The sequence below is a fragment of the Rhinolophus ferrumequinum genome, chromosome 22, assembly GCF_004115265.2.
Source record: "Rhinolophus ferrumequinum isolate MPI-CBG mRhiFer1 chromosome 22, mRhiFer1_v1.p, whole genome shotgun sequence".
NCBI lineage: Eukaryota > Metazoa > Chordata > Mammalia > Chiroptera > Rhinolophidae > Rhinolophus > Rhinolophus ferrumequinum.
The window spans coordinates 32,967,566-32,984,826 of record NC_046305.1 but is presented as its reverse complement, the minus strand read 5'-3'; the positions used below and the strand labels follow the sequence as shown (position 1 = coordinate 32,984,826).

The following is a 17,261-nucleotide window of genomic DNA, read 5'->3' as shown; positions in this document are numbered from 1 at the left end:
CACATCAGGTGCTGGGAAAGTTGTGACATGGGAGGAAAAAAAATCCCAATACCTATAATATGCCATATATTGTGCTAGGTTCTAGGACTATAGAAGAGAGCAAAGCAGACATGCTACCCACTCTTATATAACTTACAGTCCAACAAAAAAAAATACTATACATCATATTTATAATTACTTATAAATATAAATAAAGTAATTACAAATATGATGTATGATATTGAGAACTAAGAAAGGAAGGGATCTAATCTAGATGAATGGTTACAGATGATGTCTCTAAGAGATTTCTACACTGATACTTGAAAAAGGTATATAAGAAACTGGGCATAGAGAGATGATGAGAAAAGAAGATTAGCAAATGGAATAGCAGGTTGTAAGCCTGAGAGATCAGAGAAAATACAGCATAAGCTATAGTTTGATGCTTATTATCTGTGCAGAGAAGATTGCGTAAATGAAAATCTCAAACACTTACCATAATTGAGGCATAATATTTTATAACGAGATTAAATGTAACTACAGATTACTCCAGACAAGATACACATATAAACTCTTTTCCCCATTAAATTATAACCCAAATGCAGTATAATTCCTAATCAAATTAGATTTCATTGGTCCTTTACCACATACTCTTTCTTGATCAGAAAAGAATGGCCAAAAAAAAGAAAATCTACATTAAGAAAACTGCACTACATTTAAATATGTTTGAGGTTGTGAAAATGCCATAGAAATCATGGCTTCTAGAATGTCTGCTATTGATCAAACCTCATACATTGATTTTGGTAACTCTTTAAATACAAAATATCTTCAAAACTGGAGGGCTGGTGCATACTAAGAAACAAAAATATTTCTGGAGAAAAAAATTCTAATTGTTAATTTATGCCTGGAAGGGAAAAATATAGTAAGATGAGATCGTGTAACTTGGGAACAAGTAAACAGCAACATACTACAGAAAAATAGACATAAACAATTACAGAGTATGCATTATGATAAGGAATTTATCTTTAAATCTCAGCACCCCCTTGTAAGACAGGAAAAATTCCTGTTCAGTTTACAACATAGAGTAGTAGTCAGAAAAAATGCGTTAAAACTTGGCAAACCATTCCAATTATGCTAATATTACTGTTATAGTCTTTCTGCTACCCAAAGCTATGTTTGCTCCCCAAATGAGATTCTGAAGATGAAAATGCAATGAAACAATAATCAAAAATAGTCTGGGTTCCAGACAAGCTATCTTGATCTGGAGGAAGCATTTAAGTATTACAGACCATAATTAGTCTGAAAGGAAAAGAGTGAAAGGGAGAAAAAGAGGTAAGACAAGACCATTGATTTAATGGTTTAATAATGTAAAAACAATGAGATAATATGGCACAAGAAGTTAAAGAGGTAGAGCAAAGTAGATTTAAATTAAGATACACAAACAGATGATTAAAGCATTTAAAAAACAAATATGCGGTATGCAGTTTTCATGACAAGGTAAAACTTTACTTCTTTTAATAGTTTTTTTCAATTAAAATGTAACTGTGAATGAAAAGTAGACTAGGAAACTATTCAGAAACCTGTCTTTAAAAAAAAAAAATCTTTAAAAATATTATTGGGTACTCTTAAAAAAACTGAAAGCCTATCGCAGCATTTGAACCACATGTGTACTCATGTATTTCAGCGAAACTATCTTGATAGCTAAATTAATTACTTTGAAACTCCTACCGGAAAACATTTAAAAGTCTTATACAGGTGTGTATGCACAATACAATCCTGCTATATCCTCAAGAGCATAAAACTTTGACCTAAATCAAACAAAAACGCAATAATATAAGCCTATGTTGTAGATAACTACTGATACAACTATCCTTAAAAATAAACATATTTTTTAATCACAAATTCTAAGCTTTTCTAATATTATCTTAGTGATACCAATCTGTGCCATGTATAATGCTATATGGTATTGCTAAGTTACATCAGTATTAATAACATTAGCTGGTTTTTGTGTGTGTGTGTATCACTAAGATACACAAAAACATCACCATCTCAAAAAGAGCTCTAGACTTACTAGTTTTGCTTGTTGAGCATTTACTGGATCACCATACTGGAGGAGAGCTTGAAACTGGTTATTTTTTGTAAATGTGATTATCTTCAATACAGCACCAAATTTAGAAAATATCTGTTAAAACATTAAAATCAAAACATTATCTACTGTTATTTCTCCAATTTATAGGTTAACATGAAACTTAAATAAAACTTACTTGGTGAAGAACATCAAGTGTTACAGGGTAGTACATATTGTCAATAATTATTCTAAGCACTGGACTCTGGGCTGGAGTCACTGCACTCTCACTAACTGTGGTGCCACTAAGAGGAGTATTTGCTGTCTGGACAGCTGTCACAGCTTGAAGAACTGCTTGAGCCCGCTGAAAATTGAAAGATAAGCACTTTAGAAACACACACAGTATTTTCACTTATATTTTGCTACATGTAACACTATCACCTCATTTCTTTTCTAAAACACATATAAATTAAAACAAAATTTAACACTCAATAAATACTTTGAGCACCTGCTAGGTATTGTCTATTTATAATTCAAAAATTCGAGTGTTTACTAGAAAACATTATCTAGAGTTTGGGACCAATGGTGAACAAACAAAGATAGGCAATGTAATTTATTTTTAAAAGAACATGATGCAACTACATTTTCTAATTACATGGCAGGAATTTGAAGAGAATAATCAAACTTCAATATAACATTATTCAGTCTATAAAAAGGGCACATGACAAACCTCAAGAAGCAGATTACTCGATTATCTAAAAGAACTCCCATACAGCTTATTATTTCTAACACAATCTTAAAAGAATACCCAGAATAACAAATTCTTTTTTCATACTAGTGTAACTTCTGACAGCAAAATTTTTAGAAGAGAAACTGATGTACACTATAGTATAAAGCCATTACATTCTCAGATGAGAAGATAAAATATACTTCAAGATAAAATATAAAGGGTATTTTCCATATGTTATGGTATCTAAAACACAATCAATTGTAAATGCACTATTATTTTATGTATGACTAATAAGATATTACTAATTAAACAATAACACTGACTATTGCAACATACATCCTGATTTAAGATTTTAAAATGTGAAAAAATATACATAATAGAAGCAATACAGGGCTGGCCCAGTGGCTCGGACGGTTGGAGCTCTGTGCTCCCAACGCCGAAGACTTCTGGTTCGATTCCCACCTGGGCCAATGGGCTCTCAACCACAGGTTGCCAGTTCGACTCCTCGACTCCCGCAAGGGATGGTGGGCTCTGCCCCATGCAATTAAGATTGAACACGGCACCTTGAGCTGAGCTGCCACTGAGCTCCTGAATTGCTCAGTTGGTTGGAGCACGTCCTCTAAACCACAAGGTTGCCGGTTTGACTCCCACAAGGAATGGTGAGCTGCGCCCCTTGCAACTAACAACGACAACTGGACCTGGAGCTGAACTGTGCCCTCCACAACTAAGATTGAAAGGACAACTTGACTTGGAAAAAAATCCTGGAAGTACACCCTCTTCCCTAATAAAGTCCTGCTCCCCTTCCCCAACAAAATCTTCAAAAAAAAAAGTAAAAAGCAATATAGTATTTTAAGGAAATCTGTCTACTAAATCACATTAAATGCTCTACAAGACTGCCTTCATTACTACCGTGTTTCCCCAAAAATAATATCTAGCCAGACAATCAGCTCTAATGCGTCTTTTGGAGCAAAAATTAATATAAGACCCGGTCTTATTTTACTGTAAGACCGGGTATAATACAACATAATATAATACCGGGTCTTATATTGATTTTTGCTCCAAAAGATGCATTAGACCTGATTGTCTGGCTAGATCTTATTTTCGGGGAAACACGGTATTATGCTATTCCTAAATACTGTGACAGATTCACTGATAAGAAAATAATTTCTACTTTATCTAGAGTCAAAAAAAATCTATATGAAAGGAAATAATTATTAAATGTAACAATGATAAATACCTCTACGTGCTTTAACGTTTAAAAAAGCTGTATTGGCAGATGAATAAGAATATAAACAGCACAATGATGAATGAAAAGGAAGAACACAAAAGAATTAGGACACTTATGAGAATAAACAAGAATGGTCAGTGCTCACTTCAGTGGCACATGTACTAAAATTGGAATGAGAGATTAGCATGGCCCCTCATCAAAGATGACACACAAATTTGTGAAGTGTTACATTTATTTTGGAAATGCTAGCTAACACTGCAATATATATCAAATTAACAGCTGTACACCTTAAACAATGTTGTATGTCAATTGTATCTCAATAGGCTGAGAAAATGATCATTTCACTGAAATACAATATAACAATGGGTCGTATTAGCTTGGGACTCAGAGATCATGTATTCGTCTAGTCAAACCCCAAAATTTAAATGCTAATTAAACAATAAGATGACCTATAAATTTGTTAGCTAAAGTGACTAATTCAAATCCAACATTTTGAAACACATAATATTTAATACAATAAAGATATTTACACTATATGGAGAATATAGTTATAAGAAAAGAGAGGAATAAAAAGATTTCTAGAGCAATGTTAAGTGTTTCAATATTTAGTTAAGTATTCACTTAATGTCATCAATATGTTCTGCAACTTTAAGCAAAATGACATAATGAAACCAATTTTACCATAGTCTGATATAAACAGGAGTTAAATTCTTATGGCGTCTCTTCGTTATGATGTTATCCAAGGACCTGCTGTATTTAACCCAATACACATTTAAATAAAGTTTTAAAGTAGCTCACTGCAATATTACTGTTTTCATTAGAGAACATGTCCCTTTTCAGATATGAAATTACAACAAGCATGGAAAATCACAACTAAGGAAAATACTCACACCTGCTATTTCAAATAATGGAATGTCTTTTTAAAACGGAAATCACATGATCAATGGTACACTATCCAAATGGTACAAGGTTAAAAATTTCCTCTGCAACCCTGTCACCCTCTCTACTTTCTCCTACCAACACCTCATCAATTATCTTGGGTATGCTTTCCAAAAATGCAATCTACATATACAAATACATATGCATATGTCCATTCCATACAAGCATATAAGTACATATTCATTCCATACATTTTTTCCAGTACTATTTACTGTTCTCCATCGTCCTTTTTTAGCTTAATTATCATTAACAAACAACTTCATAAATTTTAATTTATGAAGCAGAGTTGGCTTGGCAACACAGATTGTAATTAAACTCCTTATTGAAACATTACATATACACAGAAAATAGAAATCCTAAGTGTATACAACTCGAAACATCCTAAGTTGGACATATCTCTGAAATGACTATCTAGATAAAAAACAGAACATTATCAAACTACAGAAGCCACACTCATGCTTTCTCCTAGTTATGTAGATGGAACTGTATAGTATGTGTTCTACTTTGGTCTGATTTTTTTCAATAAACATATTTACGATACAAATCTATGTTCTGCAGGTACCACTAGTAGCTTGTTCATTCTTTGTGCCAGACAGTATTCCAATAAATGAATATCTTACAACATATCCTACTGCTGCTAAACATTTAGATCGTGTCCACATTACGGTTATTACATGGTGTTATGAACTTTCTCATATGTACTTTGATGTACGTGTTTTCTCAGGTATGTAACTAGGAGTAGATTTACTAAGTCAAAGGATACGTATATACTCAGCTTTAGTAATTATTTCAAGTTTTTAAAAATGATTCTATCAATTTATGTTCCTGTAACTTATTAGTAAGAGTTCAAGCTTCTCTGTATTGTTACCAACATTTGGTATTTGTCTTAATTTTAGCCAATCTAGCAGTATAGGGTAGTAACTCACTATGATCTTAATTTGTATTAAAGGTTCTTAATTCGAATCTCTTTGTGGATTAGAGGATGGCTCTCCAGAGGAAACTAGCTAAGGGGAGACCCAAAGATATCTAACAACTGGCCATGTAAAGTATGGGTGGAAAGGTGGTATAAGGCAGGCAAAGCTACAATATTCCATGCAAAAGTGACAGCACGGAGACACAATGGCCTCAAAAGACTGAAAAATAAAAAATAAAAGAAAACATGCCAGGTTAGATGATCTACAATTATTTTTGGGATAGAAACATAGATAAATAGAGTGGGAATAACCATAAGATGGAATACAGAAACTTTAGCCATCTCAGAAAGGGCCTTTGTCCTGAGCATGAAAAGGATCTACTGCAGGGGAGTGACTTAGATTTTTGTACTTTAGAATGACATACCGAGAAAGATTTTAAGAGGGAAAGGTAAGAAAGTAGATAAATAAGAGGGCTATTAGAGTAATACAGCCAAGAAATGACTGTGTGTGAGCTAATGAAAATAGCAAGAAAGATGAAGGAAACTAAGCAGATATTAAGGAGAGGGAATTGATAGGACTTGGTGATTTGAGGAAGGATTTGGAAGAATTCATGGATGATACATATTCATTTGTTTCTCTTCTATTATGAAACCCTATTAAAATGCCTATTAAATGAATACAAAATGGAATAAACACAAACACTAAAGAGAGAGGAGGTCATAATTAGCTAAGAATAATTTTTATCAATTTCCTGGTACACAGAAAATGAATGGAACCAAATGGAGAGAAGACATAGTGAACACATAGCAAACAGGGTTTGGACTGGTTGCAGCCACAGAAATCAGATTAGAAATTGACAGGTTCACAGGAGGAGGAAGACAGTGAAAGGGGTTAACAGAAAGTCAAACAGCTTAATTTCTCCTTTCCGCCTCCCCCCACCATCTCTTTCCTTTACCATTAAGAAAACCACAAAACCAAAATTAACAACAACAAAATGCTTCCTTGAAGGAAACAGAAATTCTAAACAGTTTTGTTGGCCCAGAATAAAGACCTCTGGCATCTGAGGGGATCCCAGCTTAGTATCCAACTCTCCATTACTTTACAGGAAAGCATGCAAGTCAATAAAACCTAATTGTCCATTCTGAAATTTGAACAGACAACTAGGGGTGAGAAGAGGAAGAGAAAGCAAGATAAACATAACAGCCAACACTGAAGAAAATAAGACATAATTTAGAGTATAATGAAGTGTTTTAAAAATACAATTAGTATCCTTAAAGAATTCTGAAGTCATAAAACATATCCAGTAGAAATGCAAAAAGGATGATCAAAGTTTAAAGAGCTTTTGAAAATTAGAAATATGGCTGCACAAATTTTTTTTCAACAGAAGTAGTTGACACTGTTACCCTATGTCTGAAAAAACCCAGACTGGAGTGCGTGCCTTATTCCCTAACCACTTTGAAATCTGTTACTCAAATGTCACTTCTTGATGGAACTTTCACTGGTTATCCTATTTATAATGACAAACCTCCCTCTCCTATATACATCTATCTATTGCTGCCTTATCTTTATTCTTTACATGTTCCTTTCATTTGAATCTTTTGAAATAAATATGTATTCACAAATTACTGAAAATACTAATTTATGAGACTGGGATATTAAAAACCATTTTAAATTATAAGTAAAAAGATTAGAGAATATTTTCTTGTGATGTATTTCCTATTAAATTCTTAGAAATACTTCTGGTTCAAAAGGAATAAAAATTATTACCAAATTTTAAAAAAAGAAAACAAAAACAGCTGAAATTTCAGTTTTATCTTTTAGACAAAAAGTTTTGTATGCTTATTTTTCATAAACTTAATAGTTTTAATAAATGATCTTAAGTCACTTTTTATGAAGGTTAAAAATCTATGGGAATTATTTTTCATTAAATTTTCAGTAAGACGAAGAGCCAGAGACAGTATAGATTTTACTGAAACAGAAAAATGTAATTAGCTATAAAACTGTATTAAAAAATAAAAGAGCTCTGGTTTTTAGATCATTACTGCAGTCCATGCATTTAGGTCTAAAACCAGTCCTATACTATTTTTAAAATATATAATTAAATAGTTAATATCTTCTACATTACATTTTTAAAAGATCTATACATTCATATACATTCTATACATTCTCAATTCTTACATATTCCCCAACACCCCCGCCCCGGAAAACCATTAACACATCTTAACTAGGCATTTTTTCGTAAGAAGACTTATAAAAAGTCAAATAACCAAAGGCATTGAACTTCATACCTTAAAGTCCAAGCAGAATCGTTGTATAAATAGTTTACACTAATAACTTCTACCTCCTAAACAGTTTCTGTACAAAAATTTTACCTTGCAATAAAAAAAAAAGAACATTTGACCAGGACCTTAGAAACAATGAAAAAATATTTAACAAATTCATCCAGTACTAACTAAAAATATGAAGAGAGCACACATAATTTTTGTATATGAACGTAATATTTAACGTAAGGATGTACGGCAAGAAAATGTCTTAAAAATAAAGAAATGTCCATAGAAACACCCTCGGAATGGTTAAAAATTTTACTTTCTGCTAACATATTCATGAGATTCTTAGTATGTTCTAGGCCACTTCATTTATGTACCTACTCATACTCACTTGATTTAATGTATTATCTGTTTTCAGTTCTTTGTGATTGGAGTACTGGATATAAATTGGTTGGTTACGAAGATGAGGTGTCACAGCAGAATAGTAATTAACCATAGTAATAGCTGCTTCTTCTGTTGCTAGTTCCAAAAATGCCTGAAAATTTAAATAGCAAAAATTTTAATACTATGAATTAAATTCACATAAACTTTAATATCTGTGTAATCTATTCAGCTAATTAGAAAATCAGTATCTAGAATATAATCTTTCAAGTTACATTTAGATGCTCTAATAAGTAAACAAGTAAATAAAATCCTTTATTGAAAGTTAGGTATACAATTAAAGCTAACCTAAGAAGACAGCTTTTGAGTACATGGTGCTTCTGCCTTCCACCTCTGATTTTACACAAATTTTACACAAATGTAAAATACACAAATGTATTTCCCCCTACAAAAGCCAGAGAAAATTAAATCTAAATATTTTCTAGCATCAGAATTTTACCATTCCTAACCTACAGAATATGAGATCTGTCATTTTTAAAGCAGTATAATTTAACAGAGAAATATAATTTCTCTATTAAAGCATTATAAAGAAAAAAGTTAAAAATGTCAGATCATTAGTAACATTAACTATATTGAAGAGAATGCTAAATTCTTCCAAATGGTATTAGAAATTTTAAAACAAAATTTGATTTTTAATATACCTGGGTCTTACTGCTACTGGTATATCTATTCAATGAAGAATATCTCAAATTAATGATTATTTTCTTTTAATGTTATCATGTAAATATTTCCATGGAATACTTTCAAAGGATGAGCTGCTACTATTGCCTCTATTGATTACCGATAGTACAAAGAACAGACCCACAATAAAAAAAATGTATTAGGTTGGTACAAAAGTAACTGTGGTTTAAAAGGTTAAAAATAACTGCAAAAACCACAATTACTTTTCCACCAACCTAACAGTACTTCATTTGTATTTTCCACAGTCTCGTTACAATTGTTCAATTAGAATCATAAAGTAAATTCAACAGGCAAAATCTGAAAACTATGAGACATTCATTTTAGTTCCTCAGCATTAGTTTCCCACACACAACTGCCAGGAAGTCAGAGTAAGACTTCTGTTACGTTTTTTTAGAAAAAAGAGTGACATTCTACCCTTATTTATTATAAGGTAGCCAATTCATACCTGCTGGTTAGGTTGTTGCTTAACATTTTATAAGTCCTGAAAGAAGCATACCTGATTTTTTCCTTTCAGCATAAGGATATTGGTCACCTTTCCAAAAGGTAAGCCTAAAGCAATAACTTCAGTTTCTGTCACTTCACCAGGTAATTTTCGAATATGAAGTACACGAGAAGGAGCACCATCCATTTTATCTTCTCCTTTAAATTTTTTACTATCATTACCATTAGCTGGAAGACATGAAAAAACAATCTTTCTTATATTACTTTTCCTTATCTGCATTAAAAAGCAGTGTTTATAAAAAGAAATTAAAAACACAGCTAAATATACTTGAATAATTCCAAAAATTAAAAAACTGAGGTTTCAGAAGAGAAAATGTTATCCACCAATTATTATTAAATATGAAATTAAATTACTAATTAATTAAAATTACCACTGGGTAAATGTTTCAGAGCAGTATATGTAAAGAGTAGTAACTGATAAAGCAGAAACATTAAAATGCAATTTCATAAAGAAATTGTCCAACTGTTAAAGAACATGTTTTATCTTGCAATTTGTCTTAGATTACACAGACTAACAGAATAAGTAAGTTAAGCAGGGATATAATATATATATTAAATCATAATTGGCATACAAATGAATATTCTTTTCATGTAAGAGAATATTTCTTGGCAAAGCAATATGACCATAGAATCCTGATAGTTTTTGTTGCTCATTCATTTGTTTAAACAACAACAAATACTTCACAATCCAACCTAAAGCCTGAGGAGTTAGAGATTACGGCATCAGGAAACTCAAACAGCAAACTTAAGTTTTTCCTAATTTAGTCTGCCCTTTTACTTCTGGGAAAAGGACAAGGAAAAAATACAATGAAGATACCATATAATACTGTACATACGGGGGGGGGGGAATACCTTCCTTTTTCAAATGATTTGTAAAACATGATTTCCCCAAAAGCAAAAGGTTCCTAACCCTATTATTAAGAGAACAGTTTGTTTTGAATTAATTCCTAGACAGTGGATGGTGAGAAGTAAAACAGCTGAATAATATAGGAAGATGTGATGTTTTTGGCAGTCCAAAAGAAAATAAATAACCTAGGTTTTGCTTTTTCCTTTTTTTTTTTTTTTGAGAAATATAAACAAGATGGTACCTTTCCTTTACATCAACATTTTTTTTTATTAAAGTTTATTGGGTGACAATTGTTAGTCAAGTTACATAGCTTTCAAGTGTACAATTCTGTAATACATCTATATTCAATATTCATGTTAATTAGTGGTAAAGAGAGAAAATGGTACAAAAAGAATTAAAACTTGGGAGTGTTACTCCACAGCCTGTGCTTTTAACCCAACGCACTAGGAGGATCCCAAAGACCAATTTCACACTATACACGAGGTCTGACAATTAAGTTCGCGAACTTGTTGCAACGATATTGCTAACCTTTTATTGATAGAGGGATTATTCATTATGAATTTGTACTAACTGGATAAACAGTTAAAAAAATTTACTATTTGGAAGTGCTGGAGAGGCTGCATGAACAAGTTACAGGACCTGAATTTTTCACCAACAATTCATGGTTCTTGCATCACAACAATGCACCAGCTCACATGGCTCTGTCTGGGAGGGAGTTTTTAACAAGTAAACAAATAACTGTGTTGGCACACCCTCCCTACTCACCTGATGTGGCCCCCAATGACTTCTGTCTTTACCCAAAGATAAAGGAAATATTGAAAGGAAGACATTTTGATGACATTAAGGATGTCAAGAGTAATACAACGACAGCTCTGAAGGCCATTCCAGAAAAAGAGTTCCAAAATTGCTTTGAAGGGTGGACCAGGTGCTGGCGTCAGTGCATAGCTTCCCAAGGGGAGTACTTCGAAGGTGACCATAGTGATATTCAGCAATGAGGTACATAGCACTTTTTCTAGCATTAGTTCTCGAATTTAAAAGTCTGACCTCATGTGGTGGCCAAGAGAAGATCTGTCTTTTTCTTCCAAAGACCAAGTAACTAACAAAACTTACACTCTCTTCACACTACCTGATACTCCCTCAGTTAGTTAATAGATTCAGAGTGTGGCTACTAAATTTTCTTATTTTAGTGCTAAATATTATGAATATCTTCATTTGAAAAAATGATACTATGAGAATATGAAACTGGAAAATGACTTTTTTAATCATAAAACTAAGCCTGCTTTCATATATGAAAAGACCCCAGGCCTGGAAAGGAGGGCAGAAGAAAAGGTATGGCCCTCAGCTTATAAATTACCTAGGCCATTTATTCCTCTATCACAAAAGGAAGTTTGGGTCTCTCTGGGTTACAGATCTATGATTCTTCAGAAGACAAAATACAATAATTTGGATTTATTTCCATGATTTCGTCCCTTCTAGTCCTCAGGTAAATGTGGAAACTTTTGGATTGGGTATGTAAAACCAAAAATTATCATTTTTAAAATTTATGCAACAACAGATGTAGTAATGCTTTTTGCTTATGCTTGTAAGTGGTATATATATTCTAAAAATCTTTAATTATACCGTTTCCCGTATATTATTTAGCTTCTGAAAGCCTTCTGCTTAGGGGGGATATTCTACTCAAATTCAAAACAAATAAAATGTAAAAACTGTTTCTATTTGAATACTTCTCTTACAAACTCAAAGTGGTTTTCTACCTCAATTTGAAAGTACCTTCATCTTTGATCAGTCCCAATTCATCTCTTTCCTCTTTGACTGACCTTTGTTCTCTACTAACTTTAACCTGTAATTTTCACAGGAAACGGGTCTCACCATGATCATGGGTAATTTGTTAAATCCTGTCCATGGCTGAAGAACTGTGAAGACTCTCACCATAATCACGTCTTTCTGTCCTCACAGAACCCCAACAATTCATCTCTAGTTGTCTTCCTTCTGCCTCATCTGATACCTGCTTTGAACCCTCTGTTTACTCATTCAATCCCCAAAATGGTTGGCGTTCCCCAAGCTGTTTTCGTCCTAAGGTCTTTCCTTTACTTGCTCATGTAAGTTTACTCCATACTCCAATACGTGGATTTCAAAATTCATGTTCTCATTAAATTTATAAATATTATTTTAGTCCCATTCATTCACTAATATTTTAATTCTATTCTTTCAACTGCTACCAACCTGAAGCGCAACATTTCAAAACTTTATTATATTTCGTCTGTCCAGTGAAAACTTTTAAAAAATGTAATTCTCGTTCTTCATGTCTTTCAGAATCAAGTATTTATAAAGCACTGGTAACTTCCTTTATCAAAAATCGTATGAGAGGCAAAACAGTTTAATTCCAAGCTGTTTTAAACATTGGGGTAACGCAGTGTTATAGAAGCTGGCGTTAAAAATAAAAAGAACCAGAGCTAAGAAAAACGAAAGCTCATACTCTCTGCATTCCTATATGGGAAAACAAATTCCAATGCGTTGACCAGAAATGCAGTTGTATACAGATAGACAGTACGTCTGTTATTCTGCTAGCTGTTTAGTTAACTCCAACTGCCACCACACAGAAAGTTACTAGGTTTATTTAACTCCATTTCCAAGGAGTTGTATAGCTTAACTGCTGTAAGTACCTAATGCATGAGCTAGAAAAATATAGAAAGCTAGACTAAATTAGAGGAAGGCTCATTAACTCATATATGCAAGATATGTTAGAATCCCCATAAACATTCAAACTTAAAACAGTGTACTGGAATACTCTCAAACTATTACAACAAAATGAAATGACATCATATCAAAACTGTCTGCATGTGAGAATTAAAATGAACACCTCAAACAGTTCTTACAACACGTACCAGAATTTATGAAATGATGTCAGTTATTTCACAAATAAGGCAAAAGTCACACTTTTAGCAATAACAAACCCTGCTATTATAACAATATGTAGTACAGGTAGAAATAAGTATACTTAACTTAAAGGGATATTCCATTTCCACAGCTCTAAAGAAATGATTCAAAATCCTATATTTTGAAATGTTTCACTTATTTCTAAAGGAAGTAGTTTATTACAAAATAAGTCTTAATGCACTGAATTATTAGATTATTTCCCAAGACACAGTTTCTAATAACATTAAACTTTCTGACTTCTAAAATTATTTTTTTCTTTGACATAAAATATAGGTGTACAAAAAAACTTCTGGACAAGGAAAGACTGTTGAGATAGATGCTGTTGGAAACAAAATTCTATAGTAAAGTCAATTAGAAGAAACATTTTGGGTAACGTTAGAAGAATGAAATCCTGTTCATATCTGCTAACCATAAAAGTGTTTTTGTAATTATATCTGTAAAAGCTCTTTTTGAGACATCTCGACAGCAATAGTATATTTTTCCAGGCAAGTATAATCACTAGTTTTTAAACGTCTTTTACAGTATTAGGTTAGTGCAAAAGTAACTGCGGTTTAAAAGGTTAAAAATAATTGCAAAAATCGCAATTACTTTTGCACCAACCTAATATAAGCAATAGTATTCAAATTGGAGTCTGTCTGAACATACAGAGACTCACCTTTCTGTTAGGAAAAAAAAATAATATTGAAACTAAATGTTTCTTCTGTATATAAAGGTAAAATAAATGGAATGCATGTAAACTTCTTGCGTTAAAACAAATTTGAAGGAATTTTATTCCATCACTACAAAGAAAATGGATTCACTCTTTAGTCCTAAAGTACATTAAGTATCATTCCTAAACATACTTTTAAAAATACAGTAATGTATTATTCTTTCTTTTCGGCAAAAAGAAATCTCCTTTTCTACATTTTTCCTTTGTTAATGGGACTATCATCCACCAACTCAGCAATTCTAACAAAACTCTTAATACTTGTTTCTCCCAAACCAGTCTAGTTCCAAATAACTCAATATTATAATTTCTTGATATATCACTTCCTCCACATTCTATTTCTGAGACCCTAAAATTCAAGACATCGATGACTTAGATTATTAAAAATTTTTTAACTGTCCTCCCTATGTATAGTACTAAAGCCCCTCCACCCCTTACAAAACACAAATGGAACAAAAGTCCTTTATAAAATGTAAATCTGGTAAAATCCAAGCTCCTTAGTGTATCAAATGCTATATATCCAGACCATAGCCTATGAGGACTCACCTTTAGTCACCTTTGCATATTTTACAGTCCAGCAAAAAACTGTAAGTAGATGATGATTCCCAGAGGTAGCCTACTATTTCAAACAAGTTTTGGATTTCTTTTAGAATTTTACCAATTGATATAGAACACATCCATCATCCCAAAAAAATCCCCTTGTATTTCCTTTCTGTTAATCTCCAAACACAAGCAACTACTGCTTTGGTTTCTACACTAAAATTTATCTGCTCTTTAACTTTAGAGAAATGGAACCACACAATATGTACGCTTTTGTGCCTGACTGCTTTGCTTCATATGGTGTTCATTAATACTCACTCATGTTGTTGCACGTAATAGGTCATTCCTTTGTTATTAATTAGTAATACACCGTGAGACTGTATCACAATGTATCGATCCATTTTATTTTTTGTTAATAACGTTTTTGTTTCAATTACAGTTGACATACAATATTAGTTTCAGGTGTACAACATAGTGATTAGACATTTACATAACTTACAAAGAGATCACAATAAATCTAGTACCCATCTGACACTACACATGGTTATCAAAATATTGACTATATTCCTTATGCTATACTTAACATCCTCATGACTATTTTGTAACTACCAATTAGTACTTTTTATCCCTTCTCCCTTTTCACCCATCCCCTAACCCCCCCCCCATCTGGTAACCTTGAAAATGTTCTCCGTATCTATGAATTTGTTTCTATTTTGTTTGCTCGTTTATTTTGTTCTTTAGATTCCACATATAAGTGAAATCATACATTTTTCTTTGACTTATTTCATTCAGCAGAATACCCTCTAGTTTCACCCACGTTCTTGCAGATGGCAAGATTTCATTCTTTTTTTTGTGACTGAGTAGTATTCCATTGTATATACGTACCACTTTCTCATCTACTCATCTATTAATGGACACTTAGGTTGCTTCCATATCATGGCTATTATAAATAATGCTGCAATGAACATATGGATGCCCATGTCTCTTAGAAGTTCTGTGCTGAGTTTCTTTGGATAAATACCCAGAAGTGGGATTACTGGATCTTTTTGTATCTCGTTATAACTTTTGTTTTAAAGGCTACTTTGTCTGGTTATGTATTGCTACCCCAACTTTATTTAATTTCATGAAATGTTTTTTCCAGACCTTTACTTTCATTCTGTGTGTCTTTTAATCTGAAGTGAGTCTCTTCTAGGTAGTATATGCAAGGGTTTTATTTTATTATCCATTCAGTCACCCTATGTCGTTTATTGGAGCGTTTAATCCATTTACATTTAATTATTGATTGGTATGTACTTCTTGCCATTTTATTATTCATATTTTTAACCTTTTCTTCTTCGAACCAAAGGCTGCTGGTTCGATTCCTACATAGGCCAGCGGGCTCTCAACCACAAGGCTGCCAGTTCAACTCCTCGAGTCCCGCAAGTGATAGTGGGCTCCGCCCCCTGCCACTAAGACTGAACAATGGCACCTTGAGCTGAGCTATCTCCCAGATGGCTCATTTGGTTGGAGTGCGGGCTCTTAACCACAAGGTTGCCAGTTCGATTCCTTGAGTCCCACAAAGGATGGTGGGTAGTGCCTCCTGCAACTAAGATTGAACACAGCACCTTGAGCTGAGCTGCAGCTGAGATCACGGATGGCTTAGTTGGTTGGAGCGTGTCCTCCCAACCACAAGGATGCTGGTTCGACTCCCGCAAGGGATGGTGGGCTGTGCCCCCTGCAACTAGCAATGGCAACTGGACCTGAAGCTGAGCTGCACCCTCCACAACTAAGACTGAAAGGACGAGTTGAAGCTGAACGGCACCCTCCACAACTAAGACTGGAAGGACAACAACTTGACTTGGAAAAAAGCCCTGGAAGTAAACACTGTTCCCCAATAAAGTCCCGTTAAAAAAATTTTTTTAAATGTGATACTGGTTTGGTGCTCATGAACTCCTTTAGCCTTTTCTTGTCTAGGAGGCTCTTTACCCCTCAATGCTAAATGACAGTTTTGCTGGGTAGAATAATCTTGATCGTAGGTCCTTGCTTTTCATTATTTTTAATATTTCATGCCAATTCCTCCTGGCCTGCAAAATTTCTGTTGAGGAATCCAGCTGACAGTTTTATGAGAGCTCCCTTGTAGGTAACTAGTTGACTTCCTCTTGCTGCTTTTAAGATTCCTTGTCTTTAACCTTTGGCATTTTAATTATGATGTATCATGGTGTGGACCTCTTTGGGTTTGTCTTCTTTAGGACTCTGCATTTTCTAGGCTTGTGTATCAATTTGCTTTTTCTGGTTAGAGAAGTTTTTGATCATTACCCTGTTTCCCCGAAAATAAGACTTAGACAATCTGCTCTAATGCGTCTTTTGGAGCAAAAATTGATATGAAGACCCTGTCTAATTTTACTATAAGACCGGATATAATATAATACAATAATACAATATAACACCGGGTCTTATATTAATTTTTGCTCCAAAAGACGCATTAGAGCTGATTGTCCGGCTAGGTCTTA

At 33.3% G+C, this 17,261-nt stretch overlaps 1 protein-coding gene and 1 pseudogene across 4 annotated transcripts in view; one reads left to right on the top strand and one right to left on the bottom strand.

Annotated features, from left to right (window-relative positions):
- PTBP2 (polypyrimidine tract binding protein 2) overlaps nt 1–17,261 on the bottom strand; it is a 65,381-nt gene that overhangs the window by 21,375 nt on the left and 26,745 nt on the right. For all 4 annotated transcript variants that reach the window (XM_033092961.1, XM_033092960.1, XM_033092963.1 and 1 more), the window contains exons 4-7: nt 9,738–9,910; nt 8,511–8,654; nt 2,241–2,405; nt 2,048–2,158 (exon numbers count right to left, since the gene is read on the bottom strand). In XM_033092961.1, coding sequence (XP_032948852.1) covers nt 2,048–2,158; nt 2,241–2,405; nt 8,511–8,654; nt 9,738–9,910 — 593 coding nt within the window. The remainder of the gene's footprint in view (nt 1–2,047; nt 2,159–2,240; nt 2,406–8,510; nt 8,655–9,737; nt 9,911–17,261) is intronic.
- On the top strand, nt 4,137–4,236 carry LOC117015495 (uncharacterized; annotated as a pseudogene).